The 27,140-nt window shown below is 50.9% G+C and overlaps 1 protein-coding gene across 2 annotated transcripts in view; it reads right to left on the bottom strand.

Annotated features, from left to right (window-relative positions):
- Window positions 1-27,140, bottom strand: part of itpr2 (inositol 1,4,5-trisphosphate receptor, type 2) — a 387,486-nt gene that overhangs the window by 252,719 nt on the left and 107,627 nt on the right. For both annotated transcript variants that reach the window (XR_008725216.1, XM_055652809.1), the window contains exons 17-25: window positions 22,387-22,506; window positions 17,779-17,964; window positions 15,525-15,776; window positions 13,915-14,059; window positions 12,668-12,818; window positions 9,507-9,709; window positions 8,855-8,972; window positions 6,664-6,715; window positions 3,015-3,180 (exon numbers count right to left, since the gene is read on the bottom strand). Coding sequence is in view for 1 of the 2 variants with exons in the window: in XM_055652809.1 (XP_055508784.1) it covers window positions 3,015-3,180; window positions 6,664-6,715; window positions 8,855-8,972; window positions 9,507-9,709; window positions 12,668-12,818; window positions 13,915-14,059; window positions 15,525-15,776; window positions 17,779-17,964; window positions 22,387-22,506 (1,393 nt within the window). In the remaining variant the exon portion in view is untranslated. The remainder of the gene's footprint in view (window positions 1-3,014; window positions 3,181-6,663; window positions 6,716-8,854; window positions 8,973-9,506; window positions 9,710-12,667; window positions 12,819-13,914; window positions 14,060-15,524; window positions 15,777-17,778; window positions 17,965-22,386; window positions 22,507-27,140) is intronic.

Here is a 27,140-nt window from a genome sequence, read left to right as displayed (position 1 = left end):
ATTGGCTATATTTAAGAGGGAGTTATATGTGGCCCTTGGGGCTAAAGGGATCAGGGGGTATGGAGAGAAAGCAGGTACAGGATACTGAGTTGGATGATCAGCCATGATCATATTGAATGGCGGTGCAGTCTCGAAGGGCCGAATGGCCTACTCCTGCACCTAATTTCTATGTTTCTATGTTTCCATCCAACAACGCCTTGTAGTCGAAGCCTTCTAATCCAAGCAGTGTTATGGTAAACCTCCTTTACATGTCCATTGTAATGTAGCCCCATCTATCACATAGACCACACTCTTGCCCCCCCCCCCCATCCTCACCTCATATTGCCTTGGGAAAGCAGCCAACATAATCAACATGATCTACATCGGTGAGACCAAGTGTAGGCTTGCCGATTGCTTCGCCGAACACCTCAGCTCGGTTCGCAATGACCAACCCGATCTCCCGGTGGCTCAGCACTTCAACCCCCCCTCCCATTCCGAATCCGACCTTTCTGTCCTGGGCCTCCTCCATGGTCAGAGTGAGGACCACCGGAAATTGGAGGAGCAGCACCTCATATTTAGCTTGGTTAGTTTGTGCCCCAGCGGTATGAACATTGACCTCTAATTTCAGGTAGTGCTTACTGTCCCCTCCCCTTCTCAGCTCTCCTCTTCCTTTCTTCTTCCCACCCCCCCATCCTCACATCAGTCTGAAGAAGGGTTTCAGCCCGAAACGTTGCCTATTTCCTTCACTCCATAGATGCTGCCGCACCCGCTGAGTTTCTCCAGCATTTTTGTCTATCTTCAATTTTCCAGCATCCGCAATTCCTTCTTAAACAACATAATGAAGGACCACTCCCACCCTGGTCGTTCCCTCCCGCCAGTCAAAGAAATACAACATTTTTGAAAGCACGACCACCACATTCAGGGGCAGATTCTGTGATCAACTACTGAATGAACCTCTCATTTGCAAAAGGGTTCAGTCACAATCTGGTACTCGTGGTAACAACGTCTCATTCAATGAGTTCCAAACTTCCGGGCCCCCCGACACTGCAAGCTGTGCCTTCCGTTGCTAGGGAGACCGAACCCTTCAATACCCTTCCCAGAGAGAACACAGAACTCTGAGGGCAGTCACGGTGGCACAGCGGTAGAATTGCTGCCTTACAGCGAATACAGCGCCGGAGACCCGGGTTCGATCCCGACCATGGGGGCTGTCTGTATGGAGTTTGTACGTTCTCCCCTCGACCTGCCTGTCTTTTCTCCAAGATCTTCGGTTTCCTCCCACACTCCAAAGACGTACAGGTTTGTATATTAATTGGCTTGGTGTAAATGTAAAAATTGTCCCCAGTGGGTGTAGGATAGTGTTAGTGTGCAGAGCGAACAGAGTTAAAATGTAGTCGGAGTAAGACTAGTGGGAGAACTGGGAAGGGGATGGAGAGAGAGGCATAACAAGGGCTTCTTGATGTTAGAGAAGTCAATGTTCATACCGCTGGGATGTAAACCGTCTGCTTTGTGTCTACCTTCAATTTAAACTGTTCCTTCCTACACAAGATATCATCTTAGGTAGACAAAAATGCTGGAGAAACACAGCGGATGAGGCAGCATCTATGGAGCGAAGGAATAGATGCTGACTCACCCGCTGAGTTTCTCCAGCATTTTTGTCTACCTTCGATTTTTCCAGCATCTGCAGTTCTTTCTTAAACAAGATATCATCATCTTTTTCAACCCCCTCTACATACACCCTGATGAGATTCCGATGGCACCCCCCACCCCAACATACACCCAGCTCCTCCATCAGGAGCTGAACCTGGAGGCCAGTGGACATAAGTGGACTGGTGTGCACGGCACTTACTTCCACTTCCCCATCAGCCCTCCAGATGGCAGCGATGAGCTCCCTTCATGAACCAGGGAGACCCACATCACAGAGAGTGAGAGATTGACTGAGAAAGAGCTGGAGTAACTCAGCGGGACAGGCAGCACCTCTGGAGAAGGGTCCCGACCCAAAACGTCACACGTTCCTTCTGTCCAGAGATGCCGCCTGTCCCGCTGAGTTACTCCAGCTTTTTGGGTCTATCTTCGGTTTAAACCAGCATCAGTGGCCACTCGAGTTCCTACTCGTAACTTTAATTCCATGTTTCATATATTTTGTGTTTTATGACTGTTGGCAGATCAATTTCCCTCTTGGGATAAATAAAGTTCTACCGTATCATATCGTATCGTATTTGCAGTTGCTTCCTATGAAGAGAGAATGGCGAGTCTTCCCGCTGACTGGATAGCACACAACAAAAAAGATTTTCACTGTAACTCGTACACGTGACAATAAATTAAACTGAACTAAACTAAATTAAACTAAACTAAACTAGTTGTGATGTTTGGTGGACTGTGTGGGGTGGGAGGACCCGTTGCTCCTCCCGTGCAGCAGGTGGCCCTGCACAGGACAATGGTAGATGTCTTGTATATAGTCTATCCTGTGTGTGTGTGTGTGTGCGTGCGTGCGTGCGTGCGTGCGTGCGTGTGTGTGTGTGTGTGCGTGTGTGTGTGTGCAGTCAGATTCTGTATTGCAGGCATTTAGAGTTGTCTTGCTACCAGCATTGAAGTAATATAATAAAGACTTCTGTTGTACCTTGAAGACTCTCAGGTACTTGTGCAGACCTAGAAGCCGAACACGAAACATTCTGTGCCTTCCGTTGCTAGGGAGACCGAACCCTTCAATACCCTTCCCAGAGAGAACACAGAACTCCGAGGGCAGTGCTAGCCCTTACTGTCTCCTCCCCTTCCTTAACCCTTGAGCTGTCTCCTCCCACCCTCCTATGTGTGTGCCCGTGTGTGGCTCCTCCTCCTCCCCTTTTGTTCCTTGTGTCCCCCCCCCCCCACCCCCCATCAGTGTGAAGAAGGGTGTGTCGGTGTGTGTGTGTCGCCTGTGTTTCCTTCGCTCCATAGATGCTGCTGCACCCGCTGAGTTCCTCCAGCAATTTCGTGTACCTTCGATCTTCCAGCATCTGCAGTTCCTTCTTGAACACGAAACTAGTGGGAATCAGTACCTGTTTGAAAGCCTGGAGGAGCTCGGCTCTTTGGCTGAAGTGCTTGAAGAGTAGTTGGAGGGCGCCGGAGACGAGGGGGGGGTAGTCGTGCATGATCAGGTGGACGAGGACTCGCAGGAAGGTCCGACCGCCCTCGATGTCCAGTTCCACCGAGTTCTTCTCCTGGCTGCGGAGGAAGCGCGGCAAATCGCCACCAAGCACAAGTCAATTTGGGGGGAAAAAAACATCAGCTTGGTCTGCAACGGTCATCTCCCAGCCACCCTTAGTACAGCCACCCTTAGGTCATAGAGTCACACTGCACCTCCTTTACATCGGTTAGACCAAGCAGAGACTGTGGTGGGGATGGGACATCTTGGTCGGCAAGGGCAAGTTGGGCCAACTGACCTGTTACTGTGCTGTATGGCTAAATTGCCCAACACTTGCGCTCGGCCGCCAATGTTTGCCAGATCTCCTGGCTGCCAACCATCAAGGGTTTCGGCCCGAAACGTTGCCTATTTCCTTCGTTCCATAGATGCTGCCGCACCCACTGAGTTTCTCCAGCATTTTTGTCTACCTTCGATTTTTCAGCATCTGCAGTTCCTTCTTGAACATTTTAATTTCCCTTCTCATTTCCACATAAGTTCATGATAGGAGTAGAATTAGGCCATTCGGCCCAACAAGGCTACTCCGCCATTTAATCATGGCTGATCTATCTCTCCCACCTAACCCCATTCTCCTGCCTTCTCCCCATAACCCCTGACACCCATACTAATCAAGAATCTATCTTTCTCCGCCTTAGAAATGTCCATTGACTTGGCCTCCACCGCCGTCTGTGGCAACAAATTCACAAATTTATCACCCTATGATTAAAGAAATTCCTCCTCATCTCCTTCCTAAAGAAACGTCCTTTAATTCTGAGCCTATGATCACTAGTCCTAGACTCTCCCGCTAGTGGAAACATCCTCTCTACATCCACCCACCACTGCATTCAGGCAGAGGGAGACTCCCGACCCGAAACGTGGCCTATCCATGTTCTCCAGGGTTGCTGCCTGAGTTACTCCAGTACCTTGTGACTTTCTTTGGCAAACCAGCATCTGCAGTTCCCTGTTATTATTGTTAACTCATTGTTTGGAGTGAACCACTGTTGGGGGGAGAATGGAGAGGGAGAGGGGGGGGGACTGCTTTTAGCCAAGAATGGAGATGTGACACATGTGACCTTTGCAGGAAGGAAACTCCCACAGTCTATCGGAATTCTATTGGAATAGAGTGGAATAGTGGTCTGGATAAGATCACAGGGACTAAGGTGTATGTGGAATCAATAGACAAGTAATCTTCTCGGCATTGTATCTAGTGATGTGCCTGTGAAGTTCCCTTACAGCGCCGGAGACCTGGGTTCAATCCTGACTACGGGTGCTGTCTGTACTGAGAGGAAGAAAGATTCTAAGGGGAGTAAGAGGCAACCGTGGCTGACACGGGAAGTTAGGGATGGAATAAAACTGAAAGAAAAGGTGTATAACATAGCAAAGAGTAGTGGGAAGCTAGAGGATTGGGAAACTTTCAATGGACATCAGCAGGTAACAACAAGGGCAATACGGGGTGAAAAGATGAAGTACGGGGGTTAGCTGGACAAGAATATAAAGAAGGATAGTAAAAGCTTCTTTAGGTATATTAAGAGAAAATAGTAAAGACAAATGTGGGTCCCTTGAAGGCAAAAAGGTGAAATTATTGTGGATAACAAGGAAATGGCAGAAGAGTTGAACAGGTACTTTGGTTCTGTCTTCACTAAGGAAGACATAAACAATCTCCCAGATGTACTAGAGGACAGAGGATCTAGGGAGACGGAGGAACTGAAAGAAATTTGCATTAGGCAAGAAATAGTATTGGGTAGACTGATGGGACTGACGGCTGATAAATCCCCAGGGTCTGATGGTCTGCATCCCACAACATTCAAGGAGGTGGCTCTAGAAATTGTGATCACTTTCCAATGTGCTATAGATTCAGGATCAGTTCCTGTGGATTGGAAGAAAGCTAATGTTATCCCACTTTTCAAGAAAGGAGCGAGGGAGAAAACGGGGAATTATAGACCAGTTAGCCTGACATCGGTGGTGGGGAAGATGCTGGAGTCAATTATTAAAGAAGTAATACCAGCGCATTTGGATAGCAGTAAAAGGATTGGTCCAAGTCAGCATGATTTATGATGGGGGAAATCCTGCTTGACTAATCTTCTGGAGTTTTTTGAGGGTGTGACAAGTAAAATGGATGAAGGTGAGCCAGTGGATGTAGTGTACCTGGACGGGTTACTGATTGTGGCTGATTAGCCATGATCACAATGAATGGCGGTGCTGGCTCGAAGGGCCGAATGGTCTCCTCCTGCACCTATTTTTTATGATTATACATTCATTCAAAGAATGTGTTAGCCTTCACTTCATGCCGTTGGGAATACTCGGCAAAGGGGAATTGGCAGATACTTTCACCAGTCTCCCAGTAGCATCCATGGGTACAGCTGATGCCTCACAGCGCCAGAGGCCCGGGGTCCGATCCTGACCTCAGGTGCTGTCTGTCCGTGTGGAGTTTGCACGTTCTCCCTGTGACCGTGTGGGTTTCCTCCCACAAACTGAAGTAGTGCGGGTTTGTAGGTTAATCGGCCCTCTGTAAATTGCCCCTAGTGTGTCGGGAGTGGATGAGAAAGTGGGATAACATAGAACTAGTGTGGACGGGTGATCGATGGTCGGCGTGGACTCGGTGAATCTCTAAACTCCTAACTAAATATCTGTGCCAAGTCACATTCCCAGCCAACCCACACCGATTATTGGAGAGGGAGGCTGCAAGACAAAGACTTTGGAAGAAGTTTATCTATCTGGATTAGTGGCTATTGTGTAGGAAGGAACTGCAGATGCTGGTTTACACCGAAGATAGACACAAAGTGCTGGAGTAACTCAGCAGAACAGGCAGCATCTCTGGAGAGAAGGAATGTGGGACGTTTCTGGCCGAGACCCTTCTTCAGAATGAGAGTCAGGGTTGAAGGAGACATAGAGATAAGGAAGGTTAAGGTGTGAAAACAGATCAAAGGGGTTGGTGGTCAAGGACATGTAGAATGTAGAACGGTTCGTTGTTAGCTGAGGGGAAGGTGACAACGAGGTATACAATCAGTTAAATTAATTAGGAGGACAGTGAAACTAGTCGGAGAACTAGGGTGGGGGAGGGACAGAGAGAGAGAGAGGGAAAGGAAGGGTTAGATAAAAATCAATATTTATACCGCTGGTTAGGAAGTTTAAGAAGGAACTGCAGATGCTGGAAAATCAAAGGTAGACAAAAATGCTGGAGAAACTCAGCGGGTGCAGCAGCATATATGGAGCGAAGAAAATATGCTACTTTTCGGGCCGAAACCCTTCTTCATACCGTGTGGGTTGTAAGCTGGCCAGGCGTAATATGAGGTGCTGTTCCTCCAATCTGCATTTGGCCTCACTCTGACAGTGGAGGAGGCCCAGGACAGAAAGGTCAGTGTGGGAATGGGGGGTGGGGTTAAAAGTGTTTAGGGCATTAGCTCTATGGAGAGAATGGACAAACAGGGATTGTTGAACTGTGGAACTCACACCAGAGTGAAAAACGAGCCCAGATTGCCCTTTGGAAACGAAAAAGTCCAAATTCACACAAGATGTGAGTCTCGTACCTTCCTGCAAACATGGACTCCGCCTGTTCCCCGATGATCTCCAGGTCTGGCACTGCATAAAACAGAGTAGGGTTTTAGAGCCAGCACCTGTGATACAATCAAACAGCAACACCTGCACGCCACACCGCAGGCCATCAAAGACATGGGTGGACGCAAACTTCACAGAGGGTCACTTTGACATTGGTGTAGCACATGTAATGTTGGCTCAGCTGGCTGTTTCTCTTCCTTCACACCAACTAGACTCAATTCCTGCCCCCTCCCCTCCCCCACCACCAACCCATTATTTACTTCCACCCCCCAATTCCAAGAACTCTTTATTCTTTTGGGCTTTGACTCGCAATGTTGTCCTTAACCTATATCATTAGAAAGAAATTCCACCTTCACCTACTTTGAATCATCAATACACACACACACGCACGCCCAGGCACACCACACACATATCAACACACACAAACCCACACACCAACACGCACACACCCACACCAACACGCACACACCAGCAATGCACACACGCACGCCCAGACACACACACACACATCAACACACACACACACACACACACATCAACACACACACACACACACACACACACATCAACACACACAAACCCACACACACACACACACACACACACACACACACACACGCACACACCACACACACAAACCCACCACACCACACACACGCACACACCAACACGCACACACACCCACACCAACACGCACACACACACACGCACGGAAACGACACACACACATCACACACACATGTGAGTCTCACACACATGCAAACACACACACACACACACACATCAACACACACACACACACGCAAACACACACACACACTCTAACCCACACACTCACACACACGCGCACGCAAACACACACGCGCACGCACATCACACACGCACACACGCACACACACACACTCCCAGGCACACTTCACCACACACACACACACACACACACACACACACACACACACACACACACACACACACACACACCACACACACCCATGCCGCCACACATCACACACACCACACACACACACACCACACCCCCCAGGCACACACACACACACACACACATCAATATATACACACGCACACACACACACATACACACACGCACACACACACACAGGCACACACGCACACACACACACGCCCAGGCATACCACACACATTCACACTAACACATACACCCATACCAACACACACACACACCAACACACACGTACATACCCAGAAAAACCATATTGTGAAGTTATAAACGCAAAATGGTTTGAGAATTCTTTATCGTGAAGGACATTTTGCAGTGATCACATCTGCTTTTGATTCAAGCTGTAATGTCAAATCCAGTAGCCAGTGAACCATTGTGGCGAGTGTGAATAACCTGCTGGGTGGTCTCATGCGGCCACATTTTGCCACAATCACAGACAGACAGCACACACACACACACACACACGCACACACACACACACACACACACACACACACACACACACACACACACACACACACACACACACACACACACACACGCACGCAACACACACACACACACACACACACACACACACACACGCACAGCCACACACACACACACACACACCACGCACGACACACACACACACACACACACACACGCACAGCCCACACACACACACACACACACACACACACACACACACACACACACACACACACACACACACACACACACACACACACACACACACACACACACACACACACACAGAAAGGATACATCAGTCACCCCAGGCTGCGTGAACCCACTGTACTGGGCTCTCAGTCCCAGTGTAACTCTGCCGGTAACGCCTCCTACACTCCCCACCATGGGACGGCACGGTGGCGTTGCTGCCTTAGGGGCCTGTCCCACTTTCATGACCGAATACACGACCTCTGCTGAGTTGGCCTTGACTCATACTCGCAGCATGGTCGTCACGAGGTCGTAGGTAGGTCGTAGCAGGCTGTGATGCTAGTCGTAGGTACTCGTGGCATCAAGTAGGTCGGGGCGTTTTTTCTAGCCGGATGAAAAATGTCCACGAGTAAAAAAGGTCGTGAATTAGGTTGTGAAAGTGGGACAGGCCCTTTGCAGCACCAGAGGCCTGGGATCGACCCTGACTAGCGGAGCTGCCAGAGTGCGTTACGATCAACACTTACCTGCGCTTTCTGTCGATGTGCCGGCCACCGAATCAGAGGAGTTGGTCTCCCCAAACTCCTTCTTGTAGATGGACAGTATGTAGGAGATGCGGTAATCCAGTCTGACGCTCAGGATGAACTGAAAGACAAGTAACCTTTTTAATAATGACAGGTGGAGCAGAATGACAGGGCAGTCAGACCCTGAACAAAACAGAACCACAGTTCGACCGTGCAGTCTAGAGCGCACATACTTGGATCTACTTGGGGTGGCACGGTGGCACAGTAGCAGAGTTGTTGCCTGACAGCGCCAGAGACCCAGGTTTGATCCTGACCACGGGTGCTGTCTGTACGGAGTTTGGCCGTTCTCCCCGTGACCGGCGTGGGTTTTCCCCGGGATCTCCGGATTCCCCCCACACTCCAAGGACGTACAGGTTTGTAGGTTAATTGGCTGAGGTAAAATTGAAAATTGTCCCCAGGGTGTGTGGGAGAGCGCCAGTGTGCGGGGTTCGCTGCTCGATGCGGGCTCGGTGGGCCGAAGGGACGGCTTGCACGCTGTATCTCCCACTTAGACTAAACGAAACTCGACTAGACTTAACTAAACTCGACCTAGCTGACATTCCAACAGTGCTTAAACTGGGCTGGTTGCGATGGGATTTAACGATGGTCGGCTCACCTGCAGTATCTCGATGATCTTCAGCTTGGTGTCCATGACGGTCACGTCTTCGTTCTCCGTGGTCGGCGCTTGCTTTGCCTGCCCGCTCCGCACCGGGGTCTCGTGCCCATCCCCCAGGATGCCGGGCAAGATGGACCCTCGGCTCAGGACCATCTGGGTCATCATCTCCCCCACGCCGTGGATGGTCCGGATCACGTTGTTGCCTGGGAGGGGAGGCGGAGGAGACGAAGGGTGGACGAGAGTCCCAGAGACCCCGGCCTTGGCCTGGCCCCCACCGCGGCCCCCCAGATGCACTGCCAGGCCGAACATCCCTCACTGTGGGGGGTCCGCAAGGAGGGACTCGTGATACCCAGTGTGAGGAGGGACCCGGCAGGGGGCCGCCGAGATTGAGAGGGACCCGTACGTACCACCCAGAGCCAGGTGCCTCCCTGAGAGCGGGGGGGAGGGGGGGCCACCCAGAGCGAGATCCTTATGGAACTCTGTTCGAGAAGGAACTCCAGATGCTGGAAAATCGAAGGTAGACAAAAATGCTGGAGAAACTCAGCGGGTGAGAAACTCTATGGAAATAGGCGATGTTTCGGGTCAAAACCCTTCTTCAGACTGATGTGAGGGTGGGGGGGGGAGGGGGAAGAAGAAAGGATGAGGCGGACCCAGAGAGCTGAGAAGGGGAGGAGAAAGTAAGGACTACCTGAAATTAGAGAAGTCAATGTTCATGCCGCTGGGGTGCAGACTGCCCAAGTGAAATTTCAGGTAGTCCTTACTGTCTCAGCTCTCCCTCAGCCCTCTGGCTCCGCCTCTTCCTTTCTTCTTCCCGCCCCCCCCCCCCCCCCCAAACCAGTCTGAAGAAGGGTTTCGGCCTGAAACGTTGCCTATTTCCTTCGCTCCATTGATACCTGCTGAGTTTCTCCGGCATTTTTGTCTACCTCCTTATGGGACACCACAGGTCACAGAACCCCAGCCAGAATATCACCCTCCCACCATGACACCCTGTCTTCCACACGTACGCCAGTTCTAAAACCAAATGATCAAGTCACTGCAGATCACATGCGTCTTAGACTTCTGGATCAGCCTACCATGCGGGAAATTTATCAAAATTCTTGCTATTGAGGGAGTGCAGCATAGGTTCACAAGGTTAATTCCCGGGATGGCGGGACTGTCATTTGTTGATAGAATGGAGCGGCTGAGCTTGTACACTCTGGAGTTTAGAAGGATGAGAGGGAATCTTATTGAATCATATAAAATAATTAAGGGTTTGGACACACTAGAGGCAGGAAACATGTTCCCGATGTTGGGAGAGTCCAGAACCAGGGGCCACAGATTAAGAACAAGAGGTAAACCATTTAGAACGGAGACGAGGAAACACTTCTTCACACAGAGGGTTGCGAATCTGTGAAATTCTCTGCCTCGGAAGGCAGTGGACGCTGGTTCTCTGGATAGTTTCAAGAGAGAGTTAGATAGAGCTCTTAAAGATAGCGGAGTCAGGGTATATGGGGAGAAGGCAGGAACGGGGTACTGATTGTGGGTGATCAGCCATGATCACATTGAGCACGTTTGTATTTAGTGGTGATGTATGTGCATTTATTATCATCAGATCAAGGCAAGAATGTGACGGTGGACATCATTTCCCACACATTATTTGTGTGCAATTTCGGCCTCCTAATTTGAGGAAGCACATTCTTGCCATTGAGGTTAGTTCACCAGGTTAATTCCCGGGATGGCGGGACAGACATATGATGAAAGAATGGATCGACTGGGCTTATATTCACTGGAATTTAGAATGAGGGGATCTTATGAAAACGTATAAAATTCTTAGAGGATTCAACATGGTAGATAACCCCAAAATCAATAACCCCACTCTCACCATCGACGGCACCACTGTCTCCCTATCTCCCCAGGCCCGCAACCTTGGCATGATCTTTGATTCCACCCTCTCCCTTGAGCCTCACATCCGCCATGTCATTAAAACCTCCTTCTTTCATCTCCGCAACATCGCCAAACTCAGACCCCCTCTCACACCGCCCGCTGCTGAAAGACTCATCCATGCCTTCATCTCCTCCCGACTGGACTATTGCAACTCACTTCTCCTTGGCATCAGCTCCACCTACATCAACCGACTCCAACTGGTCCAGAACGCAGCCGCCCGACTCATCACCCATACCAAATCCTGGCATCACATCACTCCAGTCCTCAAACAACTTCACTGGCTTCCCATCTCCCACCGGATCACCTACAAAATCCTGGGCCTCACCTACAAAGCCCTCCACCATCTGGCCCCCCCATATCTCACTGACCTCCTCTCCCCCTACCAACCCTCACGGTCCCTCAGATCCACATCAGCCGGTCTCCTCTCCATCCACAAGTCCAACCTCCGCAGTTTTGGGGACAGAGCCTTCTCCAGGGCAGCTCCCAGGCTCTGGAACTCCCTCCCCCAACTGATCCGCAATTCCGTGTCCCTCACCATCTTCCAGTCCCGCCTCAAGACCCATCTCTTCACCTCTGCCTAACCTTAGCCCCACGTGCCATCCCTTTTCATCTGTGCATTAATTGCCTCATACTGTGTTTTGTATTGAATTCTGTATTTACTTTGTGTACTAGTCATGTCTCTACTATTTATTTCATTCCCCTTACATGTTTTTCCTCTACCTGCTAAATTTTTGTAAGGTGTCCTTGAAACTCTTGAAAGGCGCCCATAAATAAAATTTATTATTATTATTATTATTATTATTAGATGCAGGAAAAATGTTCCCGATTTTGTGGAAGTCCACAACCAGTGATCACAGTTTAAGACTAATGGGTAGGCCATTTAGGACCAAGATGAGGAAAAACCTTTTCAGCCAGGAAGTTGTAAACCTGTAGAATTTTCTGCCACAGAAGGCAGTGGAGGCCAATTCACTGGATGTATTCAAGAAAGAATTAAATATAGCTCTTAGGGCTAACGGAATCAAGGAATATGGGGAGAAAGCAGGAACAGGGTACTGATCCTGGATGATCAGCCATGATCATATTGATTGGTGCTGGTTCAAAGGGCCAAATGGCCTATGCCTGTACCCATTTTCTCTGTTTCGATTTCAAAGTGACCGGTTCAAACAGTGACACGTTCTCATGAGGCATTGGCTGAGGTAGAGCACTTTTACACAGAAGTTGAAGCATTCAAAATTTACCTCCTTCTTGAAACCTGCTCAGCCTTTCCAAGTATGAGGAGGTGGGATTCTGAACGCTGTCCAGGATGGCGAGCAATGTTCGAATGAGCCGCAGAAGCTCGCTGAAGCTGTAGAACCCAAAGTATATTAGGTTGCGAGCCAAATTCACCACCTAGAACAAAAATCCAACGAGATTTGGTCAGTCGATCAAAAAGTTCTAAAACGAAATCAACAGAATGTTACCAAGACTCGAGATCCTGATCTATTCGGGAAGGTTGGGCCGGCTAGGACCTTATACATAGACTCATTATGTCATTCAGAGTGGAAACAGGGCCTTCAGCCCAACTTGCCCCACACCGACCAAAATGTCCCAACTACATTAGTCCCATCTGCCTGCATTGGGCCCATATCCCTCAAAACCTGTCCAATCCATGTACCTGTCTAAATGTTTCTTAAAACGTTGTGAAAGTACCTCCTCTGGCAACTTGTTCCATGCTTTCACTACCCCCTGTGAGAAAAAGTTACCCCTCAGGTTCCTATTAAATCTTTCCCTCCTCACCTTAAACCTATGTCCTCTGGTTCTCGATTCCCCTATATGGGCAAGAGACTGTGCAGTCACCCGATCTATTCCCCTCATTAAGTTATACGCCTCAATAAGATCACCCCTCATCCTCGAAGCGCGGGAGGCAATCTTGTAGAGGTGCGTAAAATCATGAGGGGAATAGACAGGGTGAGCGCTCAGAGTCTTTTACCCAGCGTAGGGGAATCAAGGAGCAGAGAATTTAGGTTTAGTGTGAGAGGGAAAGGATTTAATTGGCGAGGGGGGCAAGATTTAATAGGAAGCCAAGGGGCAAGATTTCCACTCAGAGGCTGTTGGGTGTATGGAACGAGCTGCCAGAGGAGGTAGTTGAGGCAGGTACTATAAGCATTTTCAAGACACTTGAAGAGATATATGGATAGGAAAAGTTTAGAGGGAAATGGGTCAAACGTAGGCAGGTGGGACTAGAGTAGATGGGACATTTTGGTCGGTGTGGGCAAGTTGGGCCTGTTTCCGTGCTGTACGACTCTAAAGTGGTGTCCTTTTATTCCCGCTATGGCCACTGGTCCTAGACTCCCCCACTAATGGCAACATTTGATGGCAGTATATTGATCCCATTCCCTTCAGTGTTCAATTGTGGCATCAACTGTGCAATTTTGGCCAAAGAAATCAAGAGGGCGGCGAATGTTTGGGGGAAGGCGGGATGATGCTCCCACTCTCCGTAACCCACCTCGAACGTCAGCTTGATCTTCTCCTTGTCTCCGAAGGGGAACGGCTGAGACACCACGTCCTTCAGGTACTCCTCCACAAAGTCCATGGTCAGCGCAAACTTGTTCTTCTTGTCGTCGCGGGACATGTTGGTGACCGAGTCGTACCTGCCCGGAGATCGGCAACATTTAACAGACGCACCTCCACCAGCGCCAAGCCAGACGCACGTTACACAAACCGTCTCCCTCTCACACCAGTGCACAGCCACACCATGGCCAACTGAACCATCCTATCAACAACCAGACAGCAGTGCTCAACTACTCTCTACCTCATTGGTGACCCTCGGACTATCTTTGATCGGACTTTGCTGGCTTTACCTTGCACTAAACGCTATTCCCTTATCGTGTATCTGTACACTGTGGACGGCTCGATTGTAATCATGTCTTGTCTTTCTGCTGACTGGTTAGCGCGCTACAAAAGCTTTTCACTGTACCTCGGTACATGTGACAATAAACTAAACTGAACTACTAAACTACACAGAGATAATCACGTGCTGAGTAGAAGTTGCTTAATGCTCACCGCATTTAAAACATAAATGGGACAGCATGGTGGTGCAGCGGTAGAGCTGCTGCCTCACAGCGCCAGAGACCCGGGTTCGATCCTGACTACGGGTGCTGTCTCTATGGAATTTGTACGTTCTCCCCGTGACCTGCGTCGGTTTTCCCCGGGATCTCTGGTTTTGACCCTCACTCCAAAGACGTACAGGTTTGGAGGTTAATTGGCTTTGTGTAAATGTAAATTGTCTCGGGGTGTGTGTTGGATAGTGTAGTGGGCCTGTCCCACTTAGGCGATCTTTCAGCGGACAGCGGGCGACTGTCAAGTTGCCGGCAGTCGCCTGAAAAACCGGCAACTGGAACGGCGACTGTCAGGGTGGCACGAACACGAACACGAACACACACACACATCGCTTCCTTCACCAGCCCGTTATACAGGCGGGGGACAGGGGCAAGCGGGGTAAGCGCTGTCTGAGTGAAATTCACACGGTGCAAAGCCAATGTGATACAGACACACAGTGTCCTTTAAAAGAGGGAGGGAGAGGGGGGAGAAGGAGTGGAGACAACTTTTAAGAAGCCAGGGATACACGGCTGTGAAGCTCGGCGGACATTTATCATTAACAGTCGGTTATCCTTGGTTCTGAAAACTACTGCTTACGTTTTTTTTCCCCCAATGAAATTCACCGGTCAGCACCGGCTCCAACCTACGAGAACCTTTGACCCCCTGGCGACCCACTGGGACCTCCTGGCGATGACCCACCTACGGCACGAGAATTCTCGCTACTCGCCATGGCGGCTTCATTCTGGTCGCCGCTAATTTTTCGACACCATAATGAGGCCGCGACTAGTTCCCCGAATGCGGGAACTCCTCACGACCGTGAAGACAACTCCCCGGCAACCGCCCGCGAACACGTGGCGACTGCATAGTCTCCTGCAGTCGCATAAAAAGTCGCCTAAGTTGGACAGGCGCATTAGTGTGTGGGGATCGCTGGTCGGTGAGGACTCAGTGGGCCGAATGGCCTGTTTCCGCGCTGTATCTCTAAACTAAACCAAAGTGAAGACAGATACGGTAGCGTACTCGTGGATGGTGATCTTGGTGGGGATTTCCGTCCAGAGCCGGGCGTACTTCACCGGAGTGACCGACTCCTGGGGGTCTCGGTCCACGTGCATGTGCAGCATCAGGCGGCAGAATGAAGCCCGCAGGTCGTAGGGCAGGTCCTCGTCGGACATGCAGCGCAGGATGAGGTCCACCCCCAGCTGCGTGGAGATCTGGTCAATGGCCAGGTACTGACGATCAAGGCACATGCGGGCAAAGAGGTTCAGCTGGTACCTGCAAGAGGAATTGCATGCCAGTCTGGGTTAGAACATGGTCGTTCCTTCATCCTAGTTCAACCCTCTGCATCCCTCCCTCCCCCATCCTAGTTCCACCCTCTCTCTCCACTCCCTCCCCCATCCTAGTTCCCAACCCTCTCTCTCCATCCCTCCCCCATCCTAGTTCAACCCTCTCTCTCCATCCCTCCCTCATCCTAGTTCCCAACCCTCTCTCTCCATCCCTCCCTCATCCTAGTTCCCAACCCTCTCTCTCCCTCCCTCCCCCATCCTAGTTCAACCCTCTCTCTCCATCCCTCCCTCCCCCATCCTAGTTCCCAACCCTCTCTCTCCATCCCTCCCTCATCCTAATTCAACCCTCTCTCTCCCTCCCCCCCAGCCTAGTTCCACCCTCTCTCTCCATCCCTCCCTCATCCTAGTTCCCAACCCTCTCTCTCCCTCCCTCCCCCATCCTAGTTCCCAACCCTCTCTCTCCCTCCCTCCCCCATCCCAGTTCTCCGACGAGTTTCACCGATTGTAGGGCTTGTTGTCACCTTCCCCACAGCTGACAATGAACCTTCTACATTTACCTTGACCTCATCCCCTTTGATCTCTCATTTTCACACCTTGCCCTTCCATATCTCTATGCCGCCCTCTCCCCTGACTCTCAGCCTGAAGAAAGGCGTCGACGGGAAGCATCATCCATTCCATCCCTCCAGAGATGCCGCCTGTCCTGCTGAGTGACTCCAGCGTTAGTATCTATCTTCAGATGTAGGGACGGGAGTGGGCACAGTGTGTGGGTGGCGCAACGTACCTCATCATGTTTAGTTTAGTTTAGAGATACAGGGTGCCAGAATGAAACAGCCCTTCGGCCCACCGAGTCCACGCCGACCAGCGATCCCACGCACACTAACACTATCCTACATACACTAGGGACAACTTAAAATTTTACCGAAGCCAATTAGCCTACAAGCCCGCACATCTTTGGAGTGCGGGAGGAAACCGGGGCACCCGGGAAAAACCCACGCAGGTCACGGTGAGAACGTACAAACTCCGTACAGACAGCGCCCAGAGTCAGGATGGAACCCGGGTCTCCGGCGCTGTACGGCAGCAACTCTACCGCTGCGCCACCGTGCCGTTCCACGCCCGAATATGTCAAACCTTCCCACCTCTGCAAGACTGCTGCCCAAATACACTCCCGCACCAAGTCCTGGTCATCCCCATCCTGCTTCCCAATCATCGGCATCTTCCCATCTTTCATTCCCACATCCGGCCTAACCTTGCCTCACATCACTATCTCACCCCCACCATTTTCCCGGAAACCAATTCTCTTAACATTCTCATCAACCCTTCCCAAATTCCACCGCTCAGCACTTGTAGGTACAATCGCAACGTTTTAGAGACAATTAGACAGGTACATGGGTAGGACAGGTTTAGTGGGATATGGGCGAATGGCAGGCAGGTGGGGCCGGTGTAGATGGGGCATGTTGGGCGGCGTGGGCAAGTTGGGCCTGTTTCTCTGCTGCACCAACCCAACCACCATCCCACATATGGAGAGAGGATGTTTCCACTCGTGGGAGAGTCCAGTACCAAAGACTCAGAATGAAAGCACGTACTTTTAGAAAGGAGATGAGGAGGGATTTCTTTAGTTAGAGGGTGGTGAATCTGTGGAATCGAAGAATCACAGGCGGCTGTGGAGGCAGTGAATGGTGATTGATAGATTCTTGATTAGTGCGGGTGTCGGGGGTTATGGGGGCAAAGGCAGGAAAATGGGGTGAGGAGAGAGAGAGAGATGGATCAGCCATGATTGAATGGCGGAGTAGTCTTGATGGGCCGAATGGCCTAATTCTACTCCTATCGCTTATGACCACCACGAACTCCACCGCTGCGCCACCGTGCCGCTCCCCAGTGAACTGGGCCGAGTTGATTTCTCCACTCTCTCTCTCTCTCTCACCCCGAGGCGATTCCTTTGCCTGCCGTGCCGCGCTGATAGACGACCACACACACACACACACACACGTTACCTGTAGTAGGTGAGGATATCGGTCTCTTCCTTGTTGCCCTCCTTTGCCTCCTCAGCCAGCTGGCGGATAGACTTGCCGTGAGGCTCCTTGTCTCCGTCTATCCAGTACAACCAAACCTCATCCTCCTCGCCGTCCTCCTCCAGCAGCGGGCTCTCGATGCTGAAGTCCCCGCGATTCGACAGCAGCCTTGCAAAGAGACAACATTACCACCAGAGACGCCACACTTGGGGTTACACTAGGGTCGGACGTTTTGCCACAAGCTGATTTACTCTTGCAAGCATCAACGCTAACTCGCAAACAAAAAGCTGATTTGGTTTGGGTTAGTTCATACCGTAAGTGATAGGAGCAGAATTATGCCATTCGGCCCATCAAGTCTACTCCGCCATCCTCATCTTCCCCTCTTAACCCCATTCTCCTCGCCTTCTCCCCATAACCCCTGACGCACGTACTAAAGGCCCTGTCCCACTTCCACGACGTAATTCACGACCTCTGCCGAGTTTGCCCTTGACTCGTACTCGCAGCATGGTCGTCACGAGGTCATAGGAGGTCGTAGGTAGGTCGTAGCAGGACGTGATGCTAGTTGTTGGTACTCGTGGCATCAAGTAGGTCGGGGCGTTTTTTCTAGCCTGATGAAAAATGTCCACGAGTAAAAAAAAGTCGTGAATTAGGTCGTGAATGTGAGACAGGCCCTTAAACAAGAGTCTTATTTATAGCTGCCTTAAAAATATCCACTGACTTGTCCTCCACAGTAAAGAATTCCACAGATTCATCACCCTCTGACTAAAGAAATTCCTCCTCATCTTCCTAAAGGAACGTCCCTTAATTCTGAGGCCATGAGCTCTGGTCCTAGACTCTCCCACTATTGGAAGCATCCTCTCCACATCCACTCTATCCAAGCCTTTCACTATTTGGTAAGTTTCAATGAGGTCCCCCATCATTCTTCTAAACTCCAGCGAGTACAGGCCCAGTGTCGACAAAGGCTCATCATAAGTTAACCCACTCATTGCTGAGATAATTCTGGTAAACCTCCTCTGGACCCACCCCAGAGTCAGCACATCCTTCCTCAGGTGTGGGGCCCAAAACTGCTCACAAGACTCCAAATGCACTCAGACCAGTGATTTATTAAATCTCATCATGACATCCCTGTTTTTGTATTCTAATCCGCTCGAAATAAATGCTGGCATTCCTTACAACAGATTCAACTTGCAGATTAACCTTTTGGGAATCCTGCACCAGCATTCCCAAGTCCCTTTGCTCCCTCCGATTTCTGGATTCTCACCCCATTTAGAAAATAGTCTATGCCTTTATTCCAACGACCAAAATGCATGACTCCACACTTTGCAACACTATATTCCATCTGCCGCTTCTCTGCCCACTCTCCCAACCTGTCCGAGTCCTTCTGCAGAGTCCCTGTGTTCTTTATACGAGCTGCCCCTTCCAGCTTCTACCCAACAACAATCAGGCTCTTGAACACTACACTAGACTCAACAATGGACTATAGACTGTCCCTGATTGCACTAGGACTTCATGGGTTTTTTTTCTAGACTATGATTGTGTTTATAAATGTATGTATTTGTTGTTTATTGTGCATTATCTACATGGACTGTGTTTACAGGCTGCTGCATTACAAGAATGGTCCCAGGAATGAGTGGGTTAACATATGATGAGCGTATGTCTGCACTGGGCCTGTACTCGCTGGAGTGTAGAAGGATGAAGTGGGGGGGGACCTCATTGAAACTTACCAAATAATGAAAGGCCTGGATAGAGTGGATGTGGAGAGGATGTTTCCACTAGTGGGAGAGTCTAGGACCAGAGGGCACAGCCTCAGAATAAAAGGCATGAGAGGGGATCTTATTGAAACATATAAGATTATTAATTGTTACAGAGGAGATTTACCAGAATGTTGCCTGGGTTTCAACAACTAAGTTACAGAGATAGGTTGAATAAGTTAGGTCTTTATTCTCTGGAGCGCAGAAGGTTAAGGGGGGACCTGATAGAGGTCTTTAAAATGATGAGAGGGATAGACAGAGTTGATGTGGACAAGCTTTTCCCTTTGAGAATAGGGAAGATTCAAACAAGAAGACATGACTTCAGAATTAAGGGGACAGAAGTTTAGGGGTAATATGAGGGGGAACTTCTTTACTCAGAGAGTGGTAGCGGTGTGGAATGAGCTTCCAGTGGAAGTGGTGGAGGCAGGTTCATTGGTATCATTTTAAAATAAATTGGATAGGCATATGGATGAGAAGGGAATGGAGGGTTATGGTATGAGTGCAGGCAGGTGGGACTAAGGGGAAAAAACATTTGTTCGGCACGGACTTGTAGGGCCGAGATGGCCTGTTTCCGTGCTGTAATTGTTATATGGTTATATGGTTATTATTAAGGGTTTGGACACGCTAGAGGCAGGAAACATGTTCCCATGTTCCCAGAAACAGGGGCCACAGTTTAAGAATAAGGGAGTGAGCCATTTAGTTCAGAGATGAGGAAAAGCTTTTTCTCACAGAGAGTGGTGAGTCTGTGGAATTCTCTGCCTCAGAGGGCGGTGGAGGCTGGTTCTCTGGATACTTTCAAGAGAGAGTTAGATAGAGCTCTTAAAGATAGCGGAGTCAGGGGATTTGGGGAGAAGGCAGGAACGGGGCACTGATTGTGGATGATGAGTCATGATCACATTGAATGGCGGTGTTGGCTCGAGGGGCCGAATGGCCTCCTCCTGCACCTATTGTCTATTGTCTATACAATTTTTTTCACTGAAGCCAATTAACCTACAAACCTGTACGTCTTTGGAGTGTGGGAGGAAACTGGAGCACCCGGAGGAAACCCATGCAGGTCACGGGGAGAACGTACAAACTCCGTACAGACAGCACCCATAGTCAGGATTGAACCGGGGTCTCTGGCGCTGTGAGGCAGCAACTCTACCGCTGCGCCACCGTGCCACCCCATGTTGTCCGCCCATGGAAAGAAAAAATATTGATAACCACAAAGACCGATGCACCAGTTCGTGATGGACGGAGTGCCGCATGTCACTGTAAACACCGCCTGCTCCTTCCAAACCAATTACCTAGATGTTGGTCGAACGCACTTCATTGATTGGGAAGCTAAATAGGAATTAAAAAGCAGATGCATTGCCAGCACAGGTGGCTTTAAACTGCCCTGTCCTGTAAAGTGTGCAGGAAGGAACTGCAGGTGCCGCTTATACCGAAGATAGACACAAAGTGCTGGAGTAACTCAGCAGGTCAGGCAGCATCTCTGGAGAAAAAAAGATGGGCGACGTTTCGGGTTGGGACCCTTCTTCAGACTGAAAGTAGCGGGGGGGGGGAACCGGAGGTAATTTCTCGAATTTCAAGTACCCCTGCGTGCGTCCCCTCTCTCCCCCACACTAGTTGTCCCACCAGTTCCACTGTTCACATCGCTGTATCCCTCTTGTTCTCATCTCTTCCCCAGCCAACAATGGGCCATTGTGGGCTCCACCCTTCCTTGGTCATCTGTTGCCGGCCAACGAGAGTTGTTTTTTAAATGTGCTCTATAAACAAATGTGACTTGTGACTTGTTATGTTCTGGCCTTTCCTCACCTCCTGATCCCCTCCCTCTATCCAGCGTGGGGGGGGAGGGGGAACAAAGAGGGACCCCGACATGGGTGGATGGGGTGGGGGGGGCATCAAGAATGTAGAGGGACCATTGGGATCTCACTGAACCATTTAAAACGTTGTTGGTGTCCTTTAGCTGGCGACTCTTTGCATACTTTGTGTAGGGTATGTAACGATTTTTACTGTGGCATGTCACACGTGATAAGAAAGTATCGTTCATTCATCTCTTTCAGTCTGGAGAAGGGTCCCGAGCTGAAACGTTAACTTTAGTTTAGAGAGTCACGGTGGCGCAGCGGTAGAGTTGCTGCCTTACAGCAAAATGCAGCGCCAGACCACGGATGCTGTCTGTGCGGAGTTTGCACGTTCTCCCCGTGACCCGCGTGGGTTTTCTCCGGGTGCTCCAGTTTCCTCCCACACTCCAAAGACGTGCAGGTTTATAGGTTAATTGGCTTGATAACAATGTAAACATTGTCCAGTATAAAATTGTCCAACTTTCAGTATAGTCCCTGGTGGACTCTTCGGGAGGTACAAGGTAGCAGATACAGCACGGAAACAGGCCATTCGGCCCATCGAGTCCGCACTGACTAGCGATCCCCTCCTCCACACAATAGGGACCTTTTTCTAAATTACATTTACATTTTTCTGAAGCCAATTGCCCTACAAACCTGTACGTCTTTGGAGTGGGAGAGGAAACCGGAGCATCCGGATAAAACACATGTGGTCACGGGGAGAACGTACAAACTCCGTACAGACAGCACCCGTGTTCAGGATCGAACCTGGGTCTCCAGCGCTGTACGGCAGCAGCTCTACTGTTGCGCCACCCGTCTTCTTTCTTCAGAGACGCTGACTGACCCGCTGAGTTCAGACCCGTCTGAAGAAGGGTCCCGACCTGAAACGTCACCCATTCCTTCACTCCATAGCTGTTGCCCGACCCGCTGAGTTACTCCAGCATCTTTTGCCTACCTTCGCTGAGTTACTCCAGCATTTTGTGTCTGACTTGGGTGGTGTAAAGAACGTGCCGGCTTACTTGGTTTGAATGAGAATGTCAGCGTTGGATGAGTTCAACATAAACTTGCAAATGAGCTCCTGGGTGATGGGGATGGCAATCTTGTTGGATACGCACAGGTCTGACAAGTAATCCAGAAACCTGGAGAGAGAGAAGGACACATTGTTTAGCTCAGAGACACAGCTTGGAAACAGGCCCTTCGGCCCACGACAACCATTCAATGCCCACTTTTCACCCACTCCCTACACATTTTACAGAGGCCAATTAACCTACAATGCCGAACAAAGATAGACACAAAATGCCGGTTGAACTCAGCTGGAACGGCTCTGGAGAGAAGAAATGGGTGACATCTCGGGCACGGACTGAGTCTGAAGAAGGGTCTCGATCCGAAACGACCATTCTAAAGAAAGGTCTCACCCATTCCTTCTCTCCAGAGATGCTGCCCGTCCCGCTGAGTTACTCCAGCACTTTGTGTCTATCTTTGGTTTCAACCAGCTTCTGCAGTTCCTTCCCACACCACCTACAAAGCCGCACGTCTTTGGGATGTGGGAGGAAGCCAGAGCACTCCGGAGGAAACCCATGGTCACAGGGAGAACGTATTAACTCCACACAGACAGCACCCGAGGTCGGAATCGAACCTGGGTCTCTGGCGCTGTGAGGCCGCAACTCCACACATGGATATCACTCCACTCCCGACAACACGAGGGCAATTTACAGAGGGCCAATCAACCTGCAAACCCGCACGTCTGTACAGTGTGGGAGGAAACCAGAGCACCCGGAGGAAACCCACGCAGGTCACGGGGAGAACGTACAAACAACACACACACACACACACACACACACACACACACACACACACACACACACACACACACACACGCGCACACACACACACACACACACACACACACACACACACACACACACACACACACACACACACACACACACACACACACACACACAGCACCCGTGGTCGGGATTGAACCCGGGACCCTGGCACTGTGAGGCAGCAGCTCTACCCGCTGTACCACTGTGCCGCCCACAATCATCAAGTATTTTACGGTCATCAGGTCATAAGTGATAGGAGCAAAATTAGGCCATTCAGCCCATCAAGTCTACCCCACCATTCAATCACAGCTGATCTATCTCTCCCTCCCAACCCCATTCTCCTGCCTTAACCACTGACACCCGTACTAATCAAGAATCTATTTATCTCTGGCTTAAAAATATTAATTGACTTGGCCTCCACATCCTTCTGTGGCAAAGAATTCCACAGATTCACCACCCTCTGACAAAAGAGATTTAATAATAATAATAATAATAATTTTATTTATAGAGCACTTTAAAAACAAACATAGCTGCAACAAAGTGCTGTACATCACTAATCATCGACAAAAAAGTTAATACACACCAAAAATAACAATCAAAAGAAATAGTAGGAAAAGACATGTAAAATAAAGAAACATCAAAAACACCACAAACAGAAGCAAAGCCTAAGGCATGGTCAAAAGCCAGGGAGTACAAATGTGTTTTAACACTGGATTTGAAGATGGACAGAGAGGGGGCCTGTCTGATGTGCAATGGCAGGGTGTTCCAGAGTGCCGGAGCAGCAACAGAGAAGGCTCTATCCCCTCTATCTCCTTGTCTCCTCCCTAAAAGAACATCCTTTAATCCTGAGGCTGTGACCTCTTGTCCTAGACTCTCCCACTAGTGGAAACATCCTCTCCACATCCACTCAATCCAAGCCTTTCACCATGCTGTACGTTTCAACGAGGTTACCCCCCCCCTCCCCCCCTCATTCTTCTCAACTCCAGCAGAGTACAGGCCCAGTGCCGACAAACGCTCATTCCTGGGATCATTCTCGTAAACCTCCTCTGGACCCTCTCCCCAGAGCCAGCACGTCCTTCCTCAGGTATGGTGGCCCAATATAGCTCACGATATTCCACATGCGGCCTGACCAGTAGATCCTCAGCAAGTTATCCTTTCAGGGGCACTTGAGAAAGTTTTGAAAGAATGGGGCTAGACTTTGCTGCCAAAAGTGTGGGAATGAAAGGCTCGTCCCATTGTTGTGCCTCTCCTCTCTTCCTTTCCGCCCTTTTCTTACTAACCCATCAACTCATTCATAGAAAAACATAGAAGCATAGACAATAGGTGCAGGAGTAGGCCATTCGGCCCTTCGAGCCTGCACCGCCATTCGATATGATCATGGCTGATCATCCAACTCGGTATCCTGTACCTGCCTTCTCTCCATACCCCCTAATCCCTTTAGCCACAAGGGCCACATCTAACTCCCTCTTAAAAATAGCCAATGAATGGCCTCAACTACCTTCTGTGGCAGAGAATTCCACAGATTCACCACTCTCTGTGTGGAAAAAAAAAGTTCTCATCTCGGTCCTAAAAGATTTCCCCCTTATCCTTAAACTGTGACCCCTTGTTCCGGACTTCCCCAACATCGGGAACAATCTTCCTGCATCTAGCCTGTCCAACCCCTTAAGGATTTTGTACGTTTCTATAAGATCCCCCCTCAATCTCCTAAACTCTAGCGAGTACAAGCCGAGTCTATCCAGTCTTTCTTCATATGAAAGTCCTGATATCCCAGGAATCAGTCTGGTGAACCTTCTCTGCACTCCCTCTATGGCAATAATGTCTTTCCTCAGATTTGGAGACCAAAACTGTACGCAATACTCCAGGTGCGGTCTCACCAAGACCCTGTACAACTGGCTGCGTGGATCTGATTTGCCTATCGTGTTTGTTGGCAACTCCTCTGTCAATGGGTCGTTGCGGTTGGCAGCGGCCTGTGGTTTGGAAGCTCCCAGTGTGCACTGCCACGTCATGTATTTGCATCTGCACTCACTTGCAAAGCAAAGTACAAGCCGGGGGTGGGGCGGGAAGTGAACTCAACTGCATGCTTGGATAATGCCGGAGACCCATTCCGGTAACCACGCACGCACGCATGCGGGTGGCCAGGGTCACCCTGGATTACATTTGCATCTGACCGCCATCACTTTGCAGATTGCTGCTCCTCTCTAGCTTGAGCCAAGTCCTGCTCCCCCGACTTCCAGCACCCGCTCCACATTGTACCAGGTCTGACCTCGCAACCTGGGGGCAGCTGGAGAAGGAGGAGGTCCGTCGACAACAGTTGGAGAGAGAGGGGGGGCCATTGGAGAGAGAGGGGGGGCCATTGGAGAGAGGGGGGCAGAGAGGGGGGGGGCATTGGAGAGAGAGGGGGGGCATTGGAGAGAGAGGGGGGGCATTGGAGAGAGGGGGGGGGCATTGGAGAGGGGGGCCATTGGAGAGAGAGGGGGGGCATTGGAGAGAGAGGGGGGCATTGGAGAGAGGGGGGGCATTGGAGAGAGGAGGGGGGGGGCATTGGAGAGAGAGGGGGGGCATTGGAGAGAGGGGGGGCATTGGAGAGAGAGGGGGGGGCATTGGAGAGAGAGGGGGCCATTGAGAGAGAGAGGGGGCCATTTGGAGAGGGGGGGCATTGGAGAGAGGGGGGCCATTGGAGAGGGGGGGGCCATTGGAGAGAGGGGGGGCAGAGAGAGAGGGGGGGGCATTGGAGAGAGAGGGGGGGCATTGGAGAGAGGAGGGGGGGCATGGAGAGAGAGGGGGGGGGGGAGAGAGGGGGGGGCATTGGAGAGAGGGGGGGGCCATTGGAGAGAGGGGGGGGAGAGAGGGGGGCCATTGGAGGAGGGGGGAGAGAGGGGGGCATGGAGGAGAGAGGGGGGGGGAGAGAGGGGGGGGGGCATTGGAGAGAGGGGGGGGAGAGAGAGGGGGGGGGCATTGGAGAGAGAGGGGGGCCATTGGAGAGAGAGAGGGGAGGGGACGGTGAGAGGGGGGGGCATTGGAGAGAGAGGGGGGCCGTCGGGAGACCGTCGGGGGAACCCAGCAAGGGGCTGCTGCTGCCACGTGTGGCTCCAGGCTGAATATAGGGCTGTTCGGTGAATGTCCGTAACATTGCTGCCGCTATAACATGGCGGCACGTGCGCGCTGCACGGTGGGGTCAGCGGCATGACTTTACCGGGTTGCCCGGCAACCAAGCATTTCACCGCACCTGGGTACACGTGACAATAAAGTATCGTTGCCTCAATTCGATTGAACCACCGTGACTTGTAAACCTCTGAGAGCGGGGGTGGAAAGGGGCCTGGAACTCCTTGATTCAAGCAGACAAAGGCAGTGAAGCCCTGAATGTGATCAGCCTCATGTTACTGGGTCCAGCACACGCTCCAGCAAAGCTTTTATCTTCCCATCTCTCCGGCCCAGCAAAGGTGACAACAGCTACGATCACTCAGTCTGTGTCTACTGCATCCTCTCTCTCCCACCCCCTCTCTCTCTCTCTCTCTCCCCCTCCCTCCCCCCCTCTCCCTCTCCTCCTCTCCCCCTCCCCCCACTCTCTCTCCCCCTCCCCCCGCTCTCCCTCTCTCCCGCTCTCCCCCTCCCCCAGGTCTCCCCCTCCCCCCCACTCTCTCTCTCTCCCCCTCTCTTTCTCCTCCCCCTCTCCCCCCTCACTCCCCCCTCTCTCCCCCCTCCTCTCTCTCCCCCCCTCTCTCTCTCCTCCCCTCTCTCCACCCCTCTCTCTCCCCCCCCTCTCCTCTCCCTCCTCTCTCCCCCCCCTCTCTCCTCTCTCTCCTCTCTCTCCCCCCTCTCTCTCCCTCCTCTCACTCTCCGCCCCCCCCCCCCCCACTGCTCTCCCCCACCCTCCCTCCCCAGTTTGCATTGACCAGAGATAGTTGAAAGCCTCAAATTCCTCGGAGTCGATATACATGCGAAAC

Source organism: Leucoraja erinacea, chromosome 22 (assembly GCF_028641065.1).
Source record: "Leucoraja erinacea ecotype New England chromosome 22, Leri_hhj_1, whole genome shotgun sequence".
Classification (NCBI taxonomy): domain Eukaryota; kingdom Metazoa; phylum Chordata; class Chondrichthyes; order Rajiformes; family Rajidae; genus Leucoraja; species Leucoraja erinaceus.
Note: the sequence above shows the minus strand (reverse complement) of the source record. Positions and strands in the feature narration are given on the sequence as shown.